At 39.1% G+C, this 18,079-nt stretch overlaps 2 protein-coding genes across 4 annotated transcripts in view; one reads left to right on the top strand and one right to left on the bottom strand.

Annotated features, from left to right (window-relative positions):
- The window catches only part of ptprea (protein tyrosine phosphatase receptor type Ea), a 58,277-nt gene extending 54,495 nt beyond the window's left edge, over nt 1-3,782 (bottom strand). For 2 of the 3 annotated variants that reach the window (XM_035533750.1, XM_035533749.1), the window contains exon 1: nt 3,292-3,781. The gene's annotated coding sequence lies outside the window, so the exon portion shown is untranslated. Of the gene's footprint in view, nt 1-3,291 lie in introns of all 3 variants that reach the window. The other variant, XM_035533751.1, reaches the window with a different exon arrangement.
- A 957-nt stretch (nt 3,783-4,739) lies between these two features.
- LOC113581988 (clarin-3) lies at nt 4,740-6,409 on the top strand. The gene is made up of 3 exons (XM_027017504.2): nt 4,740-4,971; nt 5,601-5,786; nt 6,141-6,409. Exons 1-3 carry the CDS (start codon nt 4,740-4,742, stop codon nt 6,407-6,409), a joined length of 687 nt encoding a protein of 228 aa, XP_026873305.2.
- Nucleotides 6,410-18,079: the final 11,670 nt, after the last annotated feature.

Below are 18,079 nucleotides of genomic sequence, written 5' to 3'. Positions count from 1 at the left end.
AATATTCCTAAAAACATTAGTAGTGTTTGCACTACTCTATAGAACAACATCAGGTTTCTCTGCAGTGATGGTTTCTCTTTAGGGATAAGTTCGTGCATGGATTCAGTCTAGGACACTGAGGGTCACTTTTGCGCTGAGACTGGAAATTGAAGGACTTTGATCTGGTTCCCCGCCTGTGTTTTATGGAACACAGGAAGTAGATCATCAGTGCTCATCACATATGTTCAGCTCTGTCCCCCTCCTGTTCTGCATGTGCATGCCATACGGCGTGCGCTTTGCTACTTCAGACATCGCATACAAATGCTACGTCTCCTTCAGACAGATGGGCTTGATATGTCAGTCACAGCTGTAGAGGAGGATCAGCCCCCAAACAGCACAGCTGTGTAACCCCACTGAACAGTTCTGAAAGAGCACCCAAGACACAGGTTCAAGATTCCCTTAGACAGCCTGTTAAAGTCCATTTTTCCATGTGTAAACCCATGAATTTGAACAGGTGAACTAAAAAGAGAACTATTATTTGAACATTTGTTGCCTAAACAAACTTCTTCTGTCCATCCCTCCTAACCAGCACACTTCTGCAGTATTTCCCCAGTGCTCGTGATGACAGGTGGCACTCAGGCCTTGCACCAGTGCACCGAGAGAGGAAGGAGGAGGCCGCAGGTAAAACAGCACAGCCGTGTTTGCACAGCTGAATGGCAACTGTGCCAAAGGCAAGCACAGAGCCTACACCCCATCCTGCACAGACCTGCACTGTCTAACCTCAGTGCCACACTTGGCCACTTGGTGTTGAGCAGTTTGAGGTCTACTGAGCATCGTGTTCTTTCTGCATGTGTTGTAACAGGAAAAGTGCACCAAAGATCACTGTTGTAGAGGGCTGGGGTTTGAGGCTGACAGCCTGCTGCTATTGTGAACAGCACTTCTTCCACTACCAGTTCATAGCATCCTCTTTGTGTGTGTGTGTGTGTGTGTGTGTGTGTGTGTGTGTGTGTGTGTGTGTGAGAGAGAGAAAGAGAGAGAGAGAGTGTGAGTGTAATGGATGGGGGGGTGTTCTGGCTTCCTGCTCAGAGGCAGGAAGTGACAAACTGGCCACTGTGTCTCCAGAGCTTTTTAGACAGTGTTTCCTTGCATTTCAGTGTACTGAACCAGCAAAGTCCCACCGAAAACCTTAAAGACACAGTCACACAGTGAATCATTTTACATCGTATCATACTGTATGAAATCATACTTAACTTTGCAGCTACCCACACGCACACAAACACCCACACACATCACATGGCCCAAGTGAGTACTTTCAAGGACCGAATTCCTGGAGCGCTGGAATGTGCATCGGCTATGCTTGACTAGAGAAGCAGTGTGGATGGAGAAGATCAATCGCTGAGCAGTCCTCTGACGCACTGGGTGACTGTGATTACTCCAGACCTTTGAACAGCCTTCCCAACTGAGGTTGATAACATCCTATCCTATCCTAGCACTTTCACCTCCTTTTCCCTCACTTCCGGATACTCTCTCTCTCGATTAACACTGCCACCTGACAGAGTGAGGAACACGGCAAGGAGACTTTGCCAAGCGTCATTGTCCACGTCAAAGACGTGCGAAGCAGCACCTGGTGTAATTCAGGAAGAGTCGAGCAGACTGGCGTCGCATAGGCTCTCTGCCTTGGCCGTCCTCGTAGACGCAAAACACAAATCCTTTGTTGCGGCTCTTTAAGAGCTATCGAAATCTGTGTAAAGGCTTAGACTGCAACGCCTAATTTGCAACCGCCTAGACTGCAGCCACTGTTTAACACACTGTACTGCATTTCACAGTGATCGTGGTAGACCCAGTGCAGAATATGAAGAAAAGGCCGTGTGTTCCAGTGGACCACCTAGAAGAAGGAAAAAACAATGCAAAAGAAAATCCGGCCCAAAACGCTCCTGTAGCTAACCTGAGCAGCTGAAGCAAGGTGCTATCAAGACCAAGGTCATGGGTCTCACTCTGAGGCAGCATATGCACTGTCATTACCAAGAAATATATGTAAGTTGCTCTGGATACAAGTGCAGGCCAAATGTTGTAAATGTAAAATGTTTATGCAGGTAAAGGGTTCAGAAAATAACATCTCTTGACAGTCTCTGCCATTTGATTTTGATCAATGAATATAACACTCCGCTGGAAGATTTCCAGTATGATCCTAAGAGGAGTCTTTTTGTGAGTGGTGCAAAGAAACACTTTTTTTTCTGCTTTCCTTACTGCCCTAGAGAATGTTGAGTGTTCCTGATGAGCACATCTTACCACAGTGTTATTGCCATTGTCATACCTGTTTGCTGAACTGTGCCTAGTGTAAATTATCCAACAAACTTTTTTAGATTTTGTTTTATATTTATTGATTTTAAACTATTCCTATGTCTTCCTCAGGCAAAGACTTATTGGTGTCGTTACGGATTTACATTTCATTTTTGTAGTAAAAACCATGAAATGAAGAAAAAAAAAGTAGTACCATCACGGACGGAACACTGGAAAGCCAACTAACCTAACCGCTCACGTGAAGGGACCCGGCGCACGAGCCTTTTGGAAATCACGGCACTTCAGTCGATGTTTATATCTGCCCTGTCTGTGTACGAAACGTTTAAACAGACGGACACGCGCACGTCCTATATTACTCCCAAAGTCGCTAAGGTCTTCCCTTATAGGACCGTCCTCTGAGCAGTGTTCACGTCCTCTTTGCATAGTTTCGCGAAGCTCCTATCAGCGCTGAGCGGACACGAACCGAGCCACCTACGCGCTGTCCGGCACCGCACGGCATTCCTATCCTCCGCCTTTCCCTCGGTGGTCAGCGTGATTAAGACATGAGCCTCCTTCGCAAATAAAAAAAAAAGAGAAAAGAAAAAAAAGAGAACCAAACGACCAATGTAGCCTACACGTTTTATTGTTTAATGCCTGTTCCACTAACCCATATCCATTCACATATAAACTGCCTTATTATCGCAAGATGAAATATTCACCACCTCGATTCCACAAATGGGTTTACAATACAAGGCCTGTATTTAAAGAGTGAACAAACATCTCTCGAACGACTGTAAATCTCCTGCTGAGCTAACGTGCATGGTTTGGACTTCGCCGTGCAGTGTCCGACCTTCTCGGCTGCATTCCGAGGGGTTACACTACTCTACCTGTGCATGAGGATCACCGGGAAAAGCCCGTCTTGCGCATTTCCACACCAGTGCGCACCACTGTTACGCTTGTGAAATGACACACGATACAACGATTACCTTCCCGTCATTTAAGGAATAATTGTAGAAACGTTCAGTGCCTTACCATGCATATACGTGGAGTTAACCCGGTGCTGATTTTGAACGGCAGTTGGCACGGTCCGGTGAACGCGAGGCTACGGTGCGCCCGGGCGGGACTTGTGAATGGAGTTGCTGTTTGACGGAAAGGGACGAATTTTTGTTTATCCGCAGATGACTCCTCTGTCAGCGGTTCAGGCTTTTCTCCAGGGCTTTCTTCGCGCCAGGGAGAGGGAGCCGCCTGGCGAGCATCTCGGAAATGACATGCTCAAGATGACAGAACCCAGGGTACGTTTTAATGAGGCACGCACGAGCCTCACGGCTTGACCCTCACGACCGTGACACGAAGAGAAGAGGACAGATTTAATATGATTAATAGCATTGATTCACTCGATAAGGAAGCGGGTGCATTGGGTTTTTTTACTATGCACATTATTGTTATTGTTTGTGTTGCTGTTGTTAATGATAACAAATCATTGTAATGCTAATAATCGCATTAAAGACGTCGTGGAGTTTGGGCTCAGTAGAATATCTATGAAAGTCTGCTTTGTGGGTTGACAAGGCGCTGTAGTGCTCGTTTAAAATTGACAACTAAAAGAAGCGCCATCTACTGGATTTATTAGCACTGGTTTACACAAACGCTCCAGGCATTTTCTGATGAGGTAAATTTACAAGAGCAAAGCATATCAACACCACATTCATTCTCTCAGTCACTGATCATGGTACAAATACCTCTTCACATACCTGCTACGTGTGTTTGGTTTATCTCCATGGTGATTTATGATCGTCATGCACTTTGGACCAGCAGTGCAGTGGACTACAAGAAAGATGGCTCTAAACATTTGCATCTAACACAACGCAAATCATTTAACCTAAACATATACCTAAACATATGTTTTTAGATAAATTGTGTGAGTTCTGTCTGCATAAAAATAAAGAAATAAATCAATAATCAAGAGCCTAGCGGTGATCATAGGGCAAACAAATATGTTATTAGATTTATATACATAATTAGATTACATTACACATACATGTACATCAAAAACGTAATATATTCATTCATGTCATTCAGACACATATTAATAGAAACGATATGCTAGAGCATATTTGATTTTTCAAGAGTCACGTCATTCCCTTTTATGATGGTTTTGGTGTGCACCATAAATCCCATGACAAATCCTGTTGTTTATCGACCAAAGGTCCAATTGTTTTATTGCACTTTAGGATCGGGGAAGGGAGTGTCATTATCTTTTGGCACTGATCTGAAGCCAGTTTTCCTTTCTCAAGTCTTGCTTTTATTAGAAATAAATGAACCCCTTAAACTGCTCTCAGGTCTGAAGAACGGGACGGTATCAATGGCAACTATTTATTGCCCCACTTGCCACCTCTACACCCAGCAATTCCCTCCCTGGTCATCGGAACGGTTGCGAGTGTTCTGGGCCTTGCTGGTTGTACCGACAAGCGCGCAGCGCGACCATGCCGTCCGTTAAGAAGGTGCTGTATTTCCTCTCAAGCGCCCTGCTGAGCATCGGCGGTGTGGCTATCCTCGGCTATAGCATGTCCGCGGACTGGGCCCAGTCCACCCTGGCGTGCTTCCCCCAAAACGGTAGCATGGACGGTGGCTCTGTCACCATCCAGATGGGCCTATTTAACGGCAGCGAGGAGAAGATAGCCTGCCCCAGGTTCGACTTTATAGACAAGGTCACGGGTAAGACACTGCTCTTGGCATCTACCAAGTGAAATGACTGTATCGATGTTTTCTTTAACAAGAACAACTGCATATAAAAGTCTTGTATAAGTAGACACTACTAAAGCCTGCTAAAACAATGTGGCTATCTTAAAGACAAGGGGATGAATAAACTAATAAAAAGAGAGAGAGGATATTTCTGGCAAATATTGTTTCACAAAGAAGTAATGAAGCCTATTGTTTTATTTGAAATGATCATTTATGAAGGTACAGGCAAAATATGAAGTACACAGGTACAGATCTGATTTCTTATTTATGGCAGAGAAAAAAGGGGGAAAAAAGTTTTCTAGATACATAAATTACCTTTTCTCCATTACATTTTACAACTCAATTTCTGTACATTTTTATTCATGTAATCCCATATACATTTTCAGTTTCAGTCAAATAATATTTCACTTAAAAAGACTGTTAAACAGTATTCATTTCACTCGCTAATTATTTATCACTGAGATGAGAATATTCGGTGCAGTCATGAATAATCTTTGTTTAAATTTTAACTTCAAATCATGGGAGGGAGTGAAGTGAATAGTGCCATTTGTTCTGTTATAGTGAATATATTCAATTAAAATACATGCTGTTCTCACTTTCAGTGTTTGACAAGTTGACGACGATAGGGGGTGCTGCAATCATTTTGCATGCCCTTGTGCTTGGTCTCCTGATCATAGCTCTGGTGGGGTCTGCAGGTAGCATCCTGATCACGCTCTTCAACACTGTCAGTAACCCGTATGAAACCTACATGGGACCCATTGGACTGTTTGTCTGCAGTGGATTAAGTGGTATGAAATCAGACACACGCTGCATGATCTCAGCATTAAGGAGCAGAAACATTTCAACATTAACTTGACCCGTTATAAAATCATTTATATCATTGATGTGCACTCAGTTGAGGGTGGTAAGGTTTTTATTTAATGAAGTTTTAATATTTCATTAGTCCAAATACCAAATACACTCTCTATTCTCAGTCTGAAAAATGTTCAATAAATTCAACGTCAAGTAATGCTGAATTGCATAAAACTCTATGATTATGGAAGCATGTATGAATTCACACCAGCTCCATTAGGAAGCCATTTGTGATAGATTGATTTGTGATAGATTTACTTCCAACCTTTTGTGTGTGTGTGTGTGTGTAGCATCGTTGGCATTCCTGGCACTACTGCTGTACTTAGCAAACATGTTCGGAGTGAAAGTAGCACAGAAGATGGTTCAGCTGGACTCGGAGGTGGTGGTCTCGGATGAGAAGGTGACGTTCCTGGTCGGATTCTACCTGCTACTGCCGTACATCGCTGTCAGTCTGCTGGCCATTTTGCTGGTCTACCTGTATGTGCACGCTGCCTACACACAGCGGCGCGAGCAGGAGAAACCCACTGAGGACGCACCCAAGGACATCATGATGTACTAAGGTCTCAGGCCTCTGCTCATGGGACAGTGGAGGGCATCATCTGAGAGATGCTGTCATGGTAGGATGATCTGGTGGAAGAAGACAGTTCGCTGAAATATTAGAGGCACACCACATTTCCGGTTGGCATACTCATAACGTCACCAAAAGACTTACAGTACTTTGGCTTCAAGGAAAATGTATGTGTCAGATGAAATATGCTTTTGGGGCTAGGTTTGTTGCCTCATACAAATACAGTGAGTATGTTTATTAACTGTATGAATTGATCGGTCCCATGGTTACATGTATGACGATCACATCCTGAGCGTTTGATTATAACAAATGTCGTTCAAATGTTATAATAAATTAAATTAAGTAAACAATCTAGGGAGGCTAAGATAGAATTAAACTTGAAACACACTAACAGTTTAGAATTTTTTCTGCAAATATGATGTTTCTGTTTAAGTATAGGTTGTGAAATGTGTATTTAAATGTAAGCACAGGGTGTCTTCTCTATTGGTTGTTTAGCTGCACATGCACCAGTTTTGGTGAAACATGAAAATGTTTGCTACTTTACTATATGGTTATCTAATATGTGTATGTCTATATATATATATAATACTTTTTGTATTGTCTGATATATATATATATATATATATATATATATATATATATATATATATATATATATATATATATATATATATATATATATATATATATATCTTTAGGAACCACTGTCACAATACATGGCATCCTGGACTTATTCAGTAACCAGAAGATTCCATATTGATACCTGGAGGGAAAACTGGGTTGTAGTTGAATCTTCTAGCAGGACAGTGATTCAAGGCATATTTCCAAATCGACAAAAAAAAAAGTGGTTCCATGATCACAGAGTCCAACTTTTGTCCACACCCCATGGAAGCCTCATGGGCTGAGCTGACACAGAGAGTCAGCATGTCCTGGTCTGGGACAGAGAATGCTCTAGAGACATACTGTATGCTGGAGTCCTCCTGTGTTCTATGGCTCATCAGGTGTGGTAGGAGAACACACAGTACTGTTATCTTGGCAAGGAAGGTGTAGTAAAACTTCTAAATGTGGCACCGGTGATAAATGTGACGCATGTATTTTTTGTTTGTTGGTTTTGTTGCCTCTAAAGCTATATAATTTACTCAATAGTCCTAAACATTAAAAAAAAAAAAAAAATGAAAAAAAAAGAATAATAAAGTGACATTTATCCATCTTTTTTTACTCATAATTCTTTAACAGATAAAATGTAGTTGAGCAATGTAATCTGCCCCTTGAATCTTAACCAAGCAGACTAATTACAGTGGTTCTTCCTTCAAAGAAAAATAGTTATATATCACCTCTTACAGTGTAAAGTCCAGAACTGATTTCCACCATTTAAAAACCATGTCTGTAAATATTCACCTCCATGAATGTTTCAACCTAAATTATAATTCAAAATAATGATCAACTTTGAAAATCCTTGGTGGAGGTTATGGCAGCATACTGAATGCCTTGTCAACCCAATGTTAGATTCTAGTTTAGTGCTTACATGTTATTTTGCACTGGGCTGGGTTTCTCAAAAGCATCGTAAAACAAAGATCATAGTTAAATGGTATAGCGAGAATGACACAATGAACAATAGCTTTCTCATTTAAGATGACCTTAACACTACGAAGCATTTGTAAACGATGCCCTAAACTATAGCGGTTTTTTGGCCACTAGGTGGCAGGAGTATCTCTTTGCGCTCTTCAACCACCTGACGGATCTACGTTCAGAAAAGAGAGAATGCATAGCAGTGTTTCCTCGCGTAGAATGACTGACAGGAAACACTCATGTAGAGAGCAGAAGTTTGAACCAAAAACAAAAAGAAAACAAACAAACAAACAAAAAAAACAGACAGAGCTTTGACATTCCAAAGATGTAACATGAAAGAGTATTGTAGCCTTCATTAATAAGGAAAGAAGAAGCATTCACAGGTAGAACATACGTACTCTAATCAGGCAGGGGCCTGTTTCCCAAACACTTTGTAGTGTTAAGATCATCTTAGATGAGTTAGTGCTCAGTGTACTTGCTCTATCATTTATCTGCAATCTTCATGTTACAATGATTTTGGCAAAACCAGCCTAAATAATTAAAGGAAAATGTCCCCTATAAATGCTACTGGTTTGACAGTGAAGAGAATCTAGAGCAGACCAAGGTAGGATCTTATTTATAAGTTATCATGGAAACATCTCTACTCTTGGCTAATCTATTGCTGTACCTCTCCTTTGTGGTTTATAATTGATAAACATAAAACTAGCTTTCTCAAAATAAACACAGAAGGATAGGGCATTATTTTATAGGGCCTGTGTCTGTGTCAAAAATAAGCATGAGGCAAAATGTTATGGTTTTGCTAAGATAAGATTAAGTAAAACCTATGAGGAAGCTTTCAAATGTGTCTGTGCACATAGCTTGCATACCTCTTTCTCAAATGTTAATTTAACTGATACTCAAATACTTCTTTTAAAATAATGAGATGATGATGTCCAAACAATTTCATCGCTGTGTAATTTACATCATCATTTAAATATTTACAATTTCATACTTTCAAACTTCTGTTCAGTAATATTAAAACAGCATTTGATCAAAAACCACCTTTGAGGTGGTTTGTTTGTGTGTGTGTGTGTGTGTGTGTGAGAGAGAGAGAGAGAGAGAGAGAGAGAGAGAGAGAGAGAGAAAGAGAGAGAGAGAGAGAGAGAGAGAAACTGCACTGGGACAGTTTTCATTCCCATCCAATGACCCATAACTACATCACTTACAAACCACTCACTGCTGTCTAAGGTGTCTCACACACACACGCGCACGCACACACACACGCACACACACACACACACACACACACACACACACACACACACACACACACACACACACACACACACACACGTCTTTGCACAACCACTGTATCCCAAGGAATCAAAGACCTCAAAGGACACGAGAAGGCTTTAAAAAACAGGAACAACATCTTTGAAGGTGTCTGTATGTTAAAAGTGCAATTTGACTGATCTAGTTTGTGTTTATGATCTTAAAGAATATAAAGACAAAAACAAATGGTTCAGTTTCACCATTGTTGTAAAATTCATATTTAATACTGTACACAAACAATTTTACAAATCTGATCAGTTTATTAAGGCAACTTCAGAACGTTGTGAGGTTAGTCATAGTGCCAGCACAGTAAAAGCAGATTTAAATCAGTTGTTGTCATAGTGAAATTTTGCCTGGTCCACTAGGGAAATATTGGGACATTCAGCACAGTTAACAGCAGATAAGACATACACTCCCATGGTTCCACTAAAGACTTGCATTATGCACTACAGGACCATAGAAACATTCAGGCATGACTTCTCACAAATACACAGCCCACAGCACCAGTGAGAATTTCAGAAGTTTGATTTGCAATTAGTTTCAGAGTTTGAATTAGCAAATGGATGTGCATTTCTCTCTCTCTCTCTCTCTCTCTCTCTCTCTCTCTCTCTCTCTCTCTCTCTCTCTCTCTCTCTCTCTCTCTCGCTCCCCTTTCTCAGTCTTTGTTCAGATAAAGGTAGATCAGGTGGGAAGCCTAAGCTCTGGTCACTGGGAGTGTGCGATAGGATTAGAGGATGAGCTCGGTGAAACATTATGCCTCCCACTGCCTGCATCACAGAGGCCTCTAAAACACACAGCCTGTAGCTGCAGGGGATGGATGCTCTCACACACAGATAAGAACACACAGACCAAGGCTTACAGGAGTGCGCGCACACACACACACACACACACACACACACACACACACACACACACACACACACACATACACATACACTAGATGCTCACTTCTTTCTCTTTTGATCCAGCTGTTTTTAAAAAAGGGGGTGTATATTTATTTGAAAATATAACTAATACTAGAACAGAAACAAAAACACCTGTATCTGAAGGTAATTTTGGACCACAATACCACAATATTACCATTAGCATAATGTATAATTAGGAACAATTCTAAGTTAACATATTGTAAGCATGGGTATGTAGGTTCCAGGGTAGGAAACATGAATCACTGTTGCTCTCTCTCAGACAGAGATTTACTAACAACTAGAAATCTATCAAAGGCTTTGGATAGCACCCTTAGGCACATAAATGTAAATGAACAAAACCAAATCTGAAATAAACTATATGTTGCAAAAACACAGAATACAAATAGAAATCATTTGCTTATTTGCTATTTGCTTATTTGCTAGTATTGTGATAACTAAATGTTGATTTCCTTGCTTGATAAATGTACTATGAAATTACTACAGGAATCTGCATCCTGTGTTAAATTGGTACCTCTGTAATTTGTAATTTCCACACTAATAATACGAATAATAGCAATACCCAGCCCACCACAAGCCACAAAAATAGCAGTCAGGTGAACAAGATACTCAAGCCCATGTATCAACAAAACACTTGGATATTTACTTATCATTCTCAGGTTTTCCATGTGCATCAGTGTTGGATGCAGAACCTGAGGAAAATGCACTCTTGCCTGTTCACACTCTCCCAGATGTATCTGGGTGCTGGACAGACAGTGAGGAACCAGGCCTTATCTGCCTCATTCATCTTAATTTGTCAGTAAAGGCAGGGGTTTGGGAGGGCGGTAGGAGAGTGGCCGTAATCGCACCCCCTGCTGCTCCATTAAGGTGTCATTCCTCTGTTAACATCAGATAAGATCTCCCACTGAAACACCTGCAGCTATTTCTCCACTTTAGCCAGTTCTCTCTCTATCATGCAGTCACACACACAAATTCAGACATGTCAAGGAGCTGACAGATTCAGGGGTGAGCACCTCAAAATCTCTGGCCAGTCAGCAGTGATGGAGAGCTCAACCTGAAAGGCTACAGAACTAAAGTGTTGCTAACTCTGTTAGCTCTGCTAACTCCCATACTTTGAGGGCAGCTCCATGATCATTTGGCCTTCTCATATTCATAGTCCTCACTATGATGATGTGCACATCAGCGCTGACCCCAGACCAGGGCACTCTGAGTCTTTGCGTTTAAAATTATCACAGGGTTACCCTGTCCCTGACAAGACCACTGTCCCCTTTGGCATGTGGTGGGAGGAGGGATGACTCCAAGTCCTGACTGCGTTTGTGATTGATTGAGTGAGTCTGAACACTTTCTCTGTACCGAGCCCCATGACAGTGCCCCTGATGGATGACGCAGGCCAGAAAGACAAGGCAAAACTGGCCAAACGAGAGTATAGTTAATTAACCCTCTGACACAGGGTGCCACAGTGTGATGTTCATGTACCCTCTGCAACACTGACCCAAATGACATGACTGAAGAGAAATGTGTTTTCCTAATGTAGATGGAGGCAGCATTGACAATTGCTTTATTTATGACTGCTCCTTCACACTGCCTGAGGTGCTAATGATATGCGGTTTAGACTGATCTCTAGTTAAACAGCCCTAACCCTCACAAGCTTATTGTTTATGCACAGCTGGAGGGAAAAGTGTGTATGTCATATTTAAAGTGTGTGAAAATGAACGTGTAAGGAATGGCTATGAACTGCCAAGACCGATGGCAGCAATATGAATGAGTTTAGGCTTTGGGTCTTTAAGAGTACTTTATCAATGGAATAGTTTTACAAACTTCTTGGGATTTCCTTGGGTGATATAGAAGCATCAGGGGCATCAAATAGAGGGCAGACTAGCCGAGTGGCGCAATGGACACCTTCTTTAACGGCTCTGTGTAAGGAAAGGCTAGTTTGTTCATAAAACATATTTTATACACAAAGTTGATGCTTTAAATATTTACATTTATGGCATTTGGCAGATGCACTTATACAGGGCAACTTATAAAAGTGCTTTGTCATTTATTCATAGAATGAGTAGACATGGATAGACATCGATGAAGGCATACGCAGTATTAAAAGATTGGTATCAATAAAATAATAATATATAAAAGATAAAGATAAAAGAAATTTAAGGCATTACAGGAAGAGGAATGAGTGCAGTATATAAGGAATTTAATCAATGGCACAAGATAACAAATGTGTATAAAAGTTTTTCAAACAGTCAAACTTGCCTCATATATGTGTGAAATTTTTAACACTTTTTTCACTGTGGCTTGTATTAACTGACACTGCTAATATGTTGAGGTCACTTTGCCTGAAACTCCTCCCACCTGTCTGAAGTTTCCGCCTTCTAGACAGGTAAACGTATGAGGCAATCTGGCTTGAATCCACAAGTTTTTTAGCAAAGGGTTGGCATCTTATGACAGAATTAAGGGATAACATCTTATGACATTTTAGATGCCTGACGTGTGGCATTTATATTTGTTATTCTAATTGTTTTTTGTTCTTTCAAAAATTACCATTGTTACCAGATTACCATCTGTATTGTTTAGATGAGTTATCTTCAATAACCATGGCATCTGCTACTGCTAACTTTACAGTGTGGAATGTCCTGGTGTGCTTTTCAAGTTGTGTTTGCTATAGTATTTATGAATTAGGTGTCCAGTTCATAAAGGGAATTGTTAAAGGTGGCATTCCTTTTGAATCCGGCAAAAGATAACTTTGCAGTATGTATTGTGGGGCTACCTCAACCTTATTACCTATGAAATGAAAATGAAAATAAAACACTGCTCAGTGTTCAGAAGAACTGCTGTGATGTGATTGACTCGTAGCATCACAGGTGGGTTCAGTCCTTAGATCTTACCTCATCATCTCATCTGGCTTTGTCTCCTCACCCCTCCGACTGACTGGGAGAGCACCAGCTGGGAGCATGTGAAGGAAACCCAACACCAGTTCTCAGGGCCTTGGCATGCTTTCCCTGCTTATGTTCTTTAGTGCTCATGGTTCAACGATGCTCCCTGAAAGGTTTTGCTGGTGACTGTGAAGGTGCATGGTATAGGCTAAGAGCCAGCTATCTCTCAGGACCAAGAGTAATGACCTGTTCTGGAAATAGCAATTTGTATGACATTTTATTGGACAATTGCAGAAAATAAGTGGCAATAACTGAATTTATATTTTTTAATTTTCAACCCCTTTCCCCCAAAAGCCTTACTTATCCAATCTGTTTTATTTCATTCGATAAACATGGTGGCAGTAAGCATAAGAGTGCAGCTTGCCACACACTGGGTACAATTTTTTTGGTATCCTGTTTTTTTCTCTTTGCATGTCTGGTTTTGACAAACGTTAGCCTGCTGTTTAATTTAAATAAAAGTGCCAAATATGTTTAACAATGAAGTGATGTGTGCCATGTACTTTGGCCCATTGTACTGTAAATGTGGTGTAAGTCACAGGGGATAAACAGGTGAAATATGCTTAAACATATTGTATTTTATAGCCCACTATTTTAGTTTTTTAATGTTGGATATTATATAATATATATGAGCATGTTATGTAATATTTAGAAACATCTAACGCCATTTTGTTTACATCACTTCAAATCCTAGAATCTAATAATCACCTTGAGGTAAACATAATATGAAATGTTAAGGTGAAATGTTGTTTAAGGATGAAAGTAAGTAAAAGTTTAAAGTCCATTAAAGTAATAATCAAATAAATCACAATTTCTCAAAAGTGTTTTAATGTAGCTATAGTAGTGGAGTACTTGTACTGAAATTACAGCCATTTACCAAAACCATTTACCATTTACCACCAGCCATTTTACCAAACAGATCACAAAACCCAAAAAGATTTTTCTAAAAGGTAAAAGACTACATTGAAAAACAAATTCCCTATTCAAGGTATGTTCCAGTATCTGAATATCTACTCAGGGCTGGCTTTCACATGATTCACTTACCCTGAACCATTCATCCTCCTGCTATCATTCAAATGCCCTGCTGATGCCCTTACAAAAAAGTTTATTTAAGTGTATTATTGTTTTATATACTTTTTAAAAACTAAAATAAGTGAGTATATTTACAGTTTACTTTTTATGCACCTATTGGAGATATATTATACAAAATGATACTTAAGTATATTTGGCACATACTGACAAGTACACAGAAAAGTTTAAGTATATTTGGCCTATACTTGTATTTCTACTTGCATATACTTGGTTGATAAAGTATACAGAAAAGCCTAAGTAAAATACTTGTATGAGATATACTTGCCTTATAAATAAAGATTACTTATATCAGGCTTGTAGTTTCTGGTGGAATAATTCAACTGAACATGGCATAACAGTGTTATTAAACCACATAGAAACAGATTTGGCTGATTTTATTCAGAGTTCTTCCAATTGTGTGATATTGTGAGAATATTGGTTGGAAATTTTTGAATCATAAAGATCTGAATCCTGAGTATGTCTTGTGAATTTTAGATGTGCGAACTGTAAAAATAAATAAATAAATAATTTAAGAGTAGAAAATTACTTTTTACAGTACAATTCAATTCTCAATTAAAATTGACAGAAATGACAGTAAATTCAAAATGAAGCAGTGCATTGAGGGTAGGTAAAGGCACAACAATCACTCTCACTTCATCACAAACTTTCATCTGGGTTTTTTTGTCCTGTTCATTATTGCACTGGCATTTCTGTAGTAATGTTCTAGATTATTTTCCATATTTAAATAAAAAATGTAAAAATACAATATATAATTGAAATTAATAATACCAACCAACATTGCTAGCTAAACTGGTTGACTAGCTTCATCCAGTCATTATCTGTTTATGTCAACGTTGCGAGCTAGCTACAGTTACTTTCTAACTTAAGCAGTGTTTTCAAATGTATGCACTAATTAGCTAGCTAAATACAGCTACAGAAAAAGTAGCTATCTTAGCTATCTAAGGCTAGGTTATTAGCTAATAAAATGACAGACTGAACAAAACCAAAAAAAGAACAGGCTACCATAGTAGCTGAGTCAGTGATAAAGAATTACTGAAATTATGGGGTTATGCTATTATGTCAGAGGAACAACTTCACATGTGAAAATAAGAAAAATTGACGCAAGGAATTAGCTTCACCAGCTAATTCTGAGAACAACGGACCTCTTGGTTGTAAACAAGGTAAATCTACACCTGAATGCCTAGACACCAACTATAAATTTGGTTTTTAGATATTCATTTTAGATATGTTATTTTCTCTGATGAAGCCCCCTTCAGACTGTTTGGGACATCTGGACAAATGATTGTCGGGAGAAGGAAAGGTGAGTGCTACCATGAGTCCTGTGTCATGCCAACAGTGAGGCATCCTGAGACCATTCATGTGTGGGGTTGCTTCTCATCCAAAGGAGTGGGTTTGCTCAAACCTTTTCCTAAGAACACTGCCATAAATAAAGAATGGTATCAAAACATCCTCCAAGAACAATTTATCCCAACAATCCAGGAACAATTTGGTGATGAACAATGCTTTTTCCAGCATAATGGAACACCATGTCACAAGGCAAAAGTGATAACCAAGTGGCTCGATGAACAAAACATTGAAATTTTGGGTACATGGCCAGGAAATTCCCCAGATCTCAATCCTTTTGAGAACCTGTGGTCAATCCTCAAAAAGAGGGTGGACAAACAAAAATACAGAAACTGATCAACTTCATGCACTGATTAGGTAAGAATGGATTGCTATCAGTCAAGATTTTACCCAGAAGCTGATATCCAGCATACCAAGGTGAATTGCAGAAGTCTTAAAAAAGAAGGGTCAACACTCTAAATATTAAGTCTTTGCTCAAACTGGTTGTTTTTGTCAATAAAAGGTTTTTAAAATCCAAAATGCTTATAATTGTACATCACTATAACATATAAACATCTGACAAAAGGATCTAAAAAAAAAATTGAGAAAAACTTTGTGAAAAACAAAATTTGTGTCTCAAAACTTTTGGCCATGACTGTACACTTTGGACTTTGGCAACATATTTTACAGTGAGGTGTTGGTGTGAGATATTTTGCTGTCATATTGTAATGAAGATTGAGGGCAACACCACTCAGGATGGGAGCCATGCAACTATGTAAATTTCACACATTTTGGACCCAGCCATGTTTTCACAAGAAGTAGAAAGTAGGGTTTTTGTGTGTTGTGGTCATAATGAATGTGTTGCTGACTCTTATATTAAAATCGCTGGCCAGTATTGTTTTTATGCCAAATTTGGTTGGTTTAAATTTGAGGTAAACAGTGCAAATGCACTGCATGTTATTGTAATTACCCATGAATGCCATGCTTGCCCACCTTTAAAATGTTTGATTTTTAACTTTTACTTCTTTTTTGAGATAATCTGTTATTGAACTTGATTTTTAATGACATGTTGTGAGGAATTTCTGGTATTGTGATATAATGTTCTGTATTTTATATGCAAAATTGTATTTGTTTAACTGATGAAGGAAATTATAAAATAATTATAAAATATAACAATTATCAAATAATGGGAAAGGTAAACTGTACTAAAATCATAACTTTATTAATAAAGTAATATTTTTAAATGGTTTTTCTACAGTATAAAATTGATTTTTACAGGGGAAAAAAGTACATTTGCAGAGTTTTCTATATAAAAATGTACATAGAATTGTCCTGTATATATACAGATATATATACAGATTTTATACTTTATATACTTTTTTAATGGAAAATTCTGCTGAATGATTGAAAGAATTGTCCTTCGACTTATACCGGTACATTTTTTAACTGATTTTTTACATTGTAGGGTTCATATTAGTTAACTTCAAACCTAGTTAAAGTACAATTTAAGGTAACCTATATTTGAAGTATAAAAATAATACCCAAGTAGAAACCTAAGTATACTTGCAGTACAAAAACAAACTAGTAGTTTCTTGAGAGTATATTAAGTTTACTTTTATAAACTAGAATGTGGGATAGAATTATATAAATAGTAAACTAACAGTATAAGTTCACTTTTAGGATAGTTCCCTGTATAGTTGTAGTACAAACTAAAACTAGATGTAAACAAAGTGTACTCAAAGACTACCACTCTTAGACCTAAAGTATATTTAAAAGTATACTTTAACAGTCCCAATAAGTATTGAAAAATTGTACATTTAGCTACAAGTATTGGCTACTACTAGTACACTGATATTAGTATACTTACTACATGAAGTTTAAGTGTAAGGGTGGACCTTACAGACTGGAGCCCATTTTAGGCTTCTACGCAAAGGTCTACACTAGAGTTTTGGTGTTTTTTTTTAATTGTGTAGTGTTATTCAGTAGGCCTATCTGAACTTTTCAAAGAACTCAGGATAATTCTTAAACGGCTGTCAACGTTAAAAATAAGACATGCAGTCAACGTTGCGTAGGTTTTCTTACACGTTAAGGACAAGGTCCTCAAAACACAAGCTGCTGTAAATTAAACCATGCGGGGAAAAAACGCAGTCACCGTTACTGAATTGTCAGCAAATATTTTATCATTATCATTCCCACGGGAACAGGCTACAATAAAGCTCACCCCTATTCCCGTTTTAACTTCGGAAATATATTTCATTTTTCATGCCGCGGTGAGTTGCGTCCGAAATGAAATCAGAAGCGTCACGCAGTAGCTTCCAGTGCTGCCCTGCTGCACTGATTCTCGCATAAATCTAAGTGTTGAGGTGGATTTGGAAAAAGAGTATTTCAGAAAAACTTTCTTATTATTTCTAGACATGGGAGAGACTCGATAAACGTGTGTTCGCGTGCACATCAACGTTCACATATGCGCATGTGTGTTACGTGTGTGCGCGCGCGTGCGTTTGCGCGTGCTT

The sequence above is a fragment of the Electrophorus electricus genome, chromosome 14 (assembly GCF_013358815.1).
Source record: "Electrophorus electricus isolate fEleEle1 chromosome 14, fEleEle1.pri, whole genome shotgun sequence".
Classification (NCBI taxonomy): domain Eukaryota; kingdom Metazoa; phylum Chordata; class Actinopteri; order Gymnotiformes; family Gymnotidae; genus Electrophorus; species Electrophorus electricus.
The sequence above is the reverse complement of the archived record's forward strand: the minus strand, read 5'-3'. Positions and strand labels throughout refer to the sequence as shown.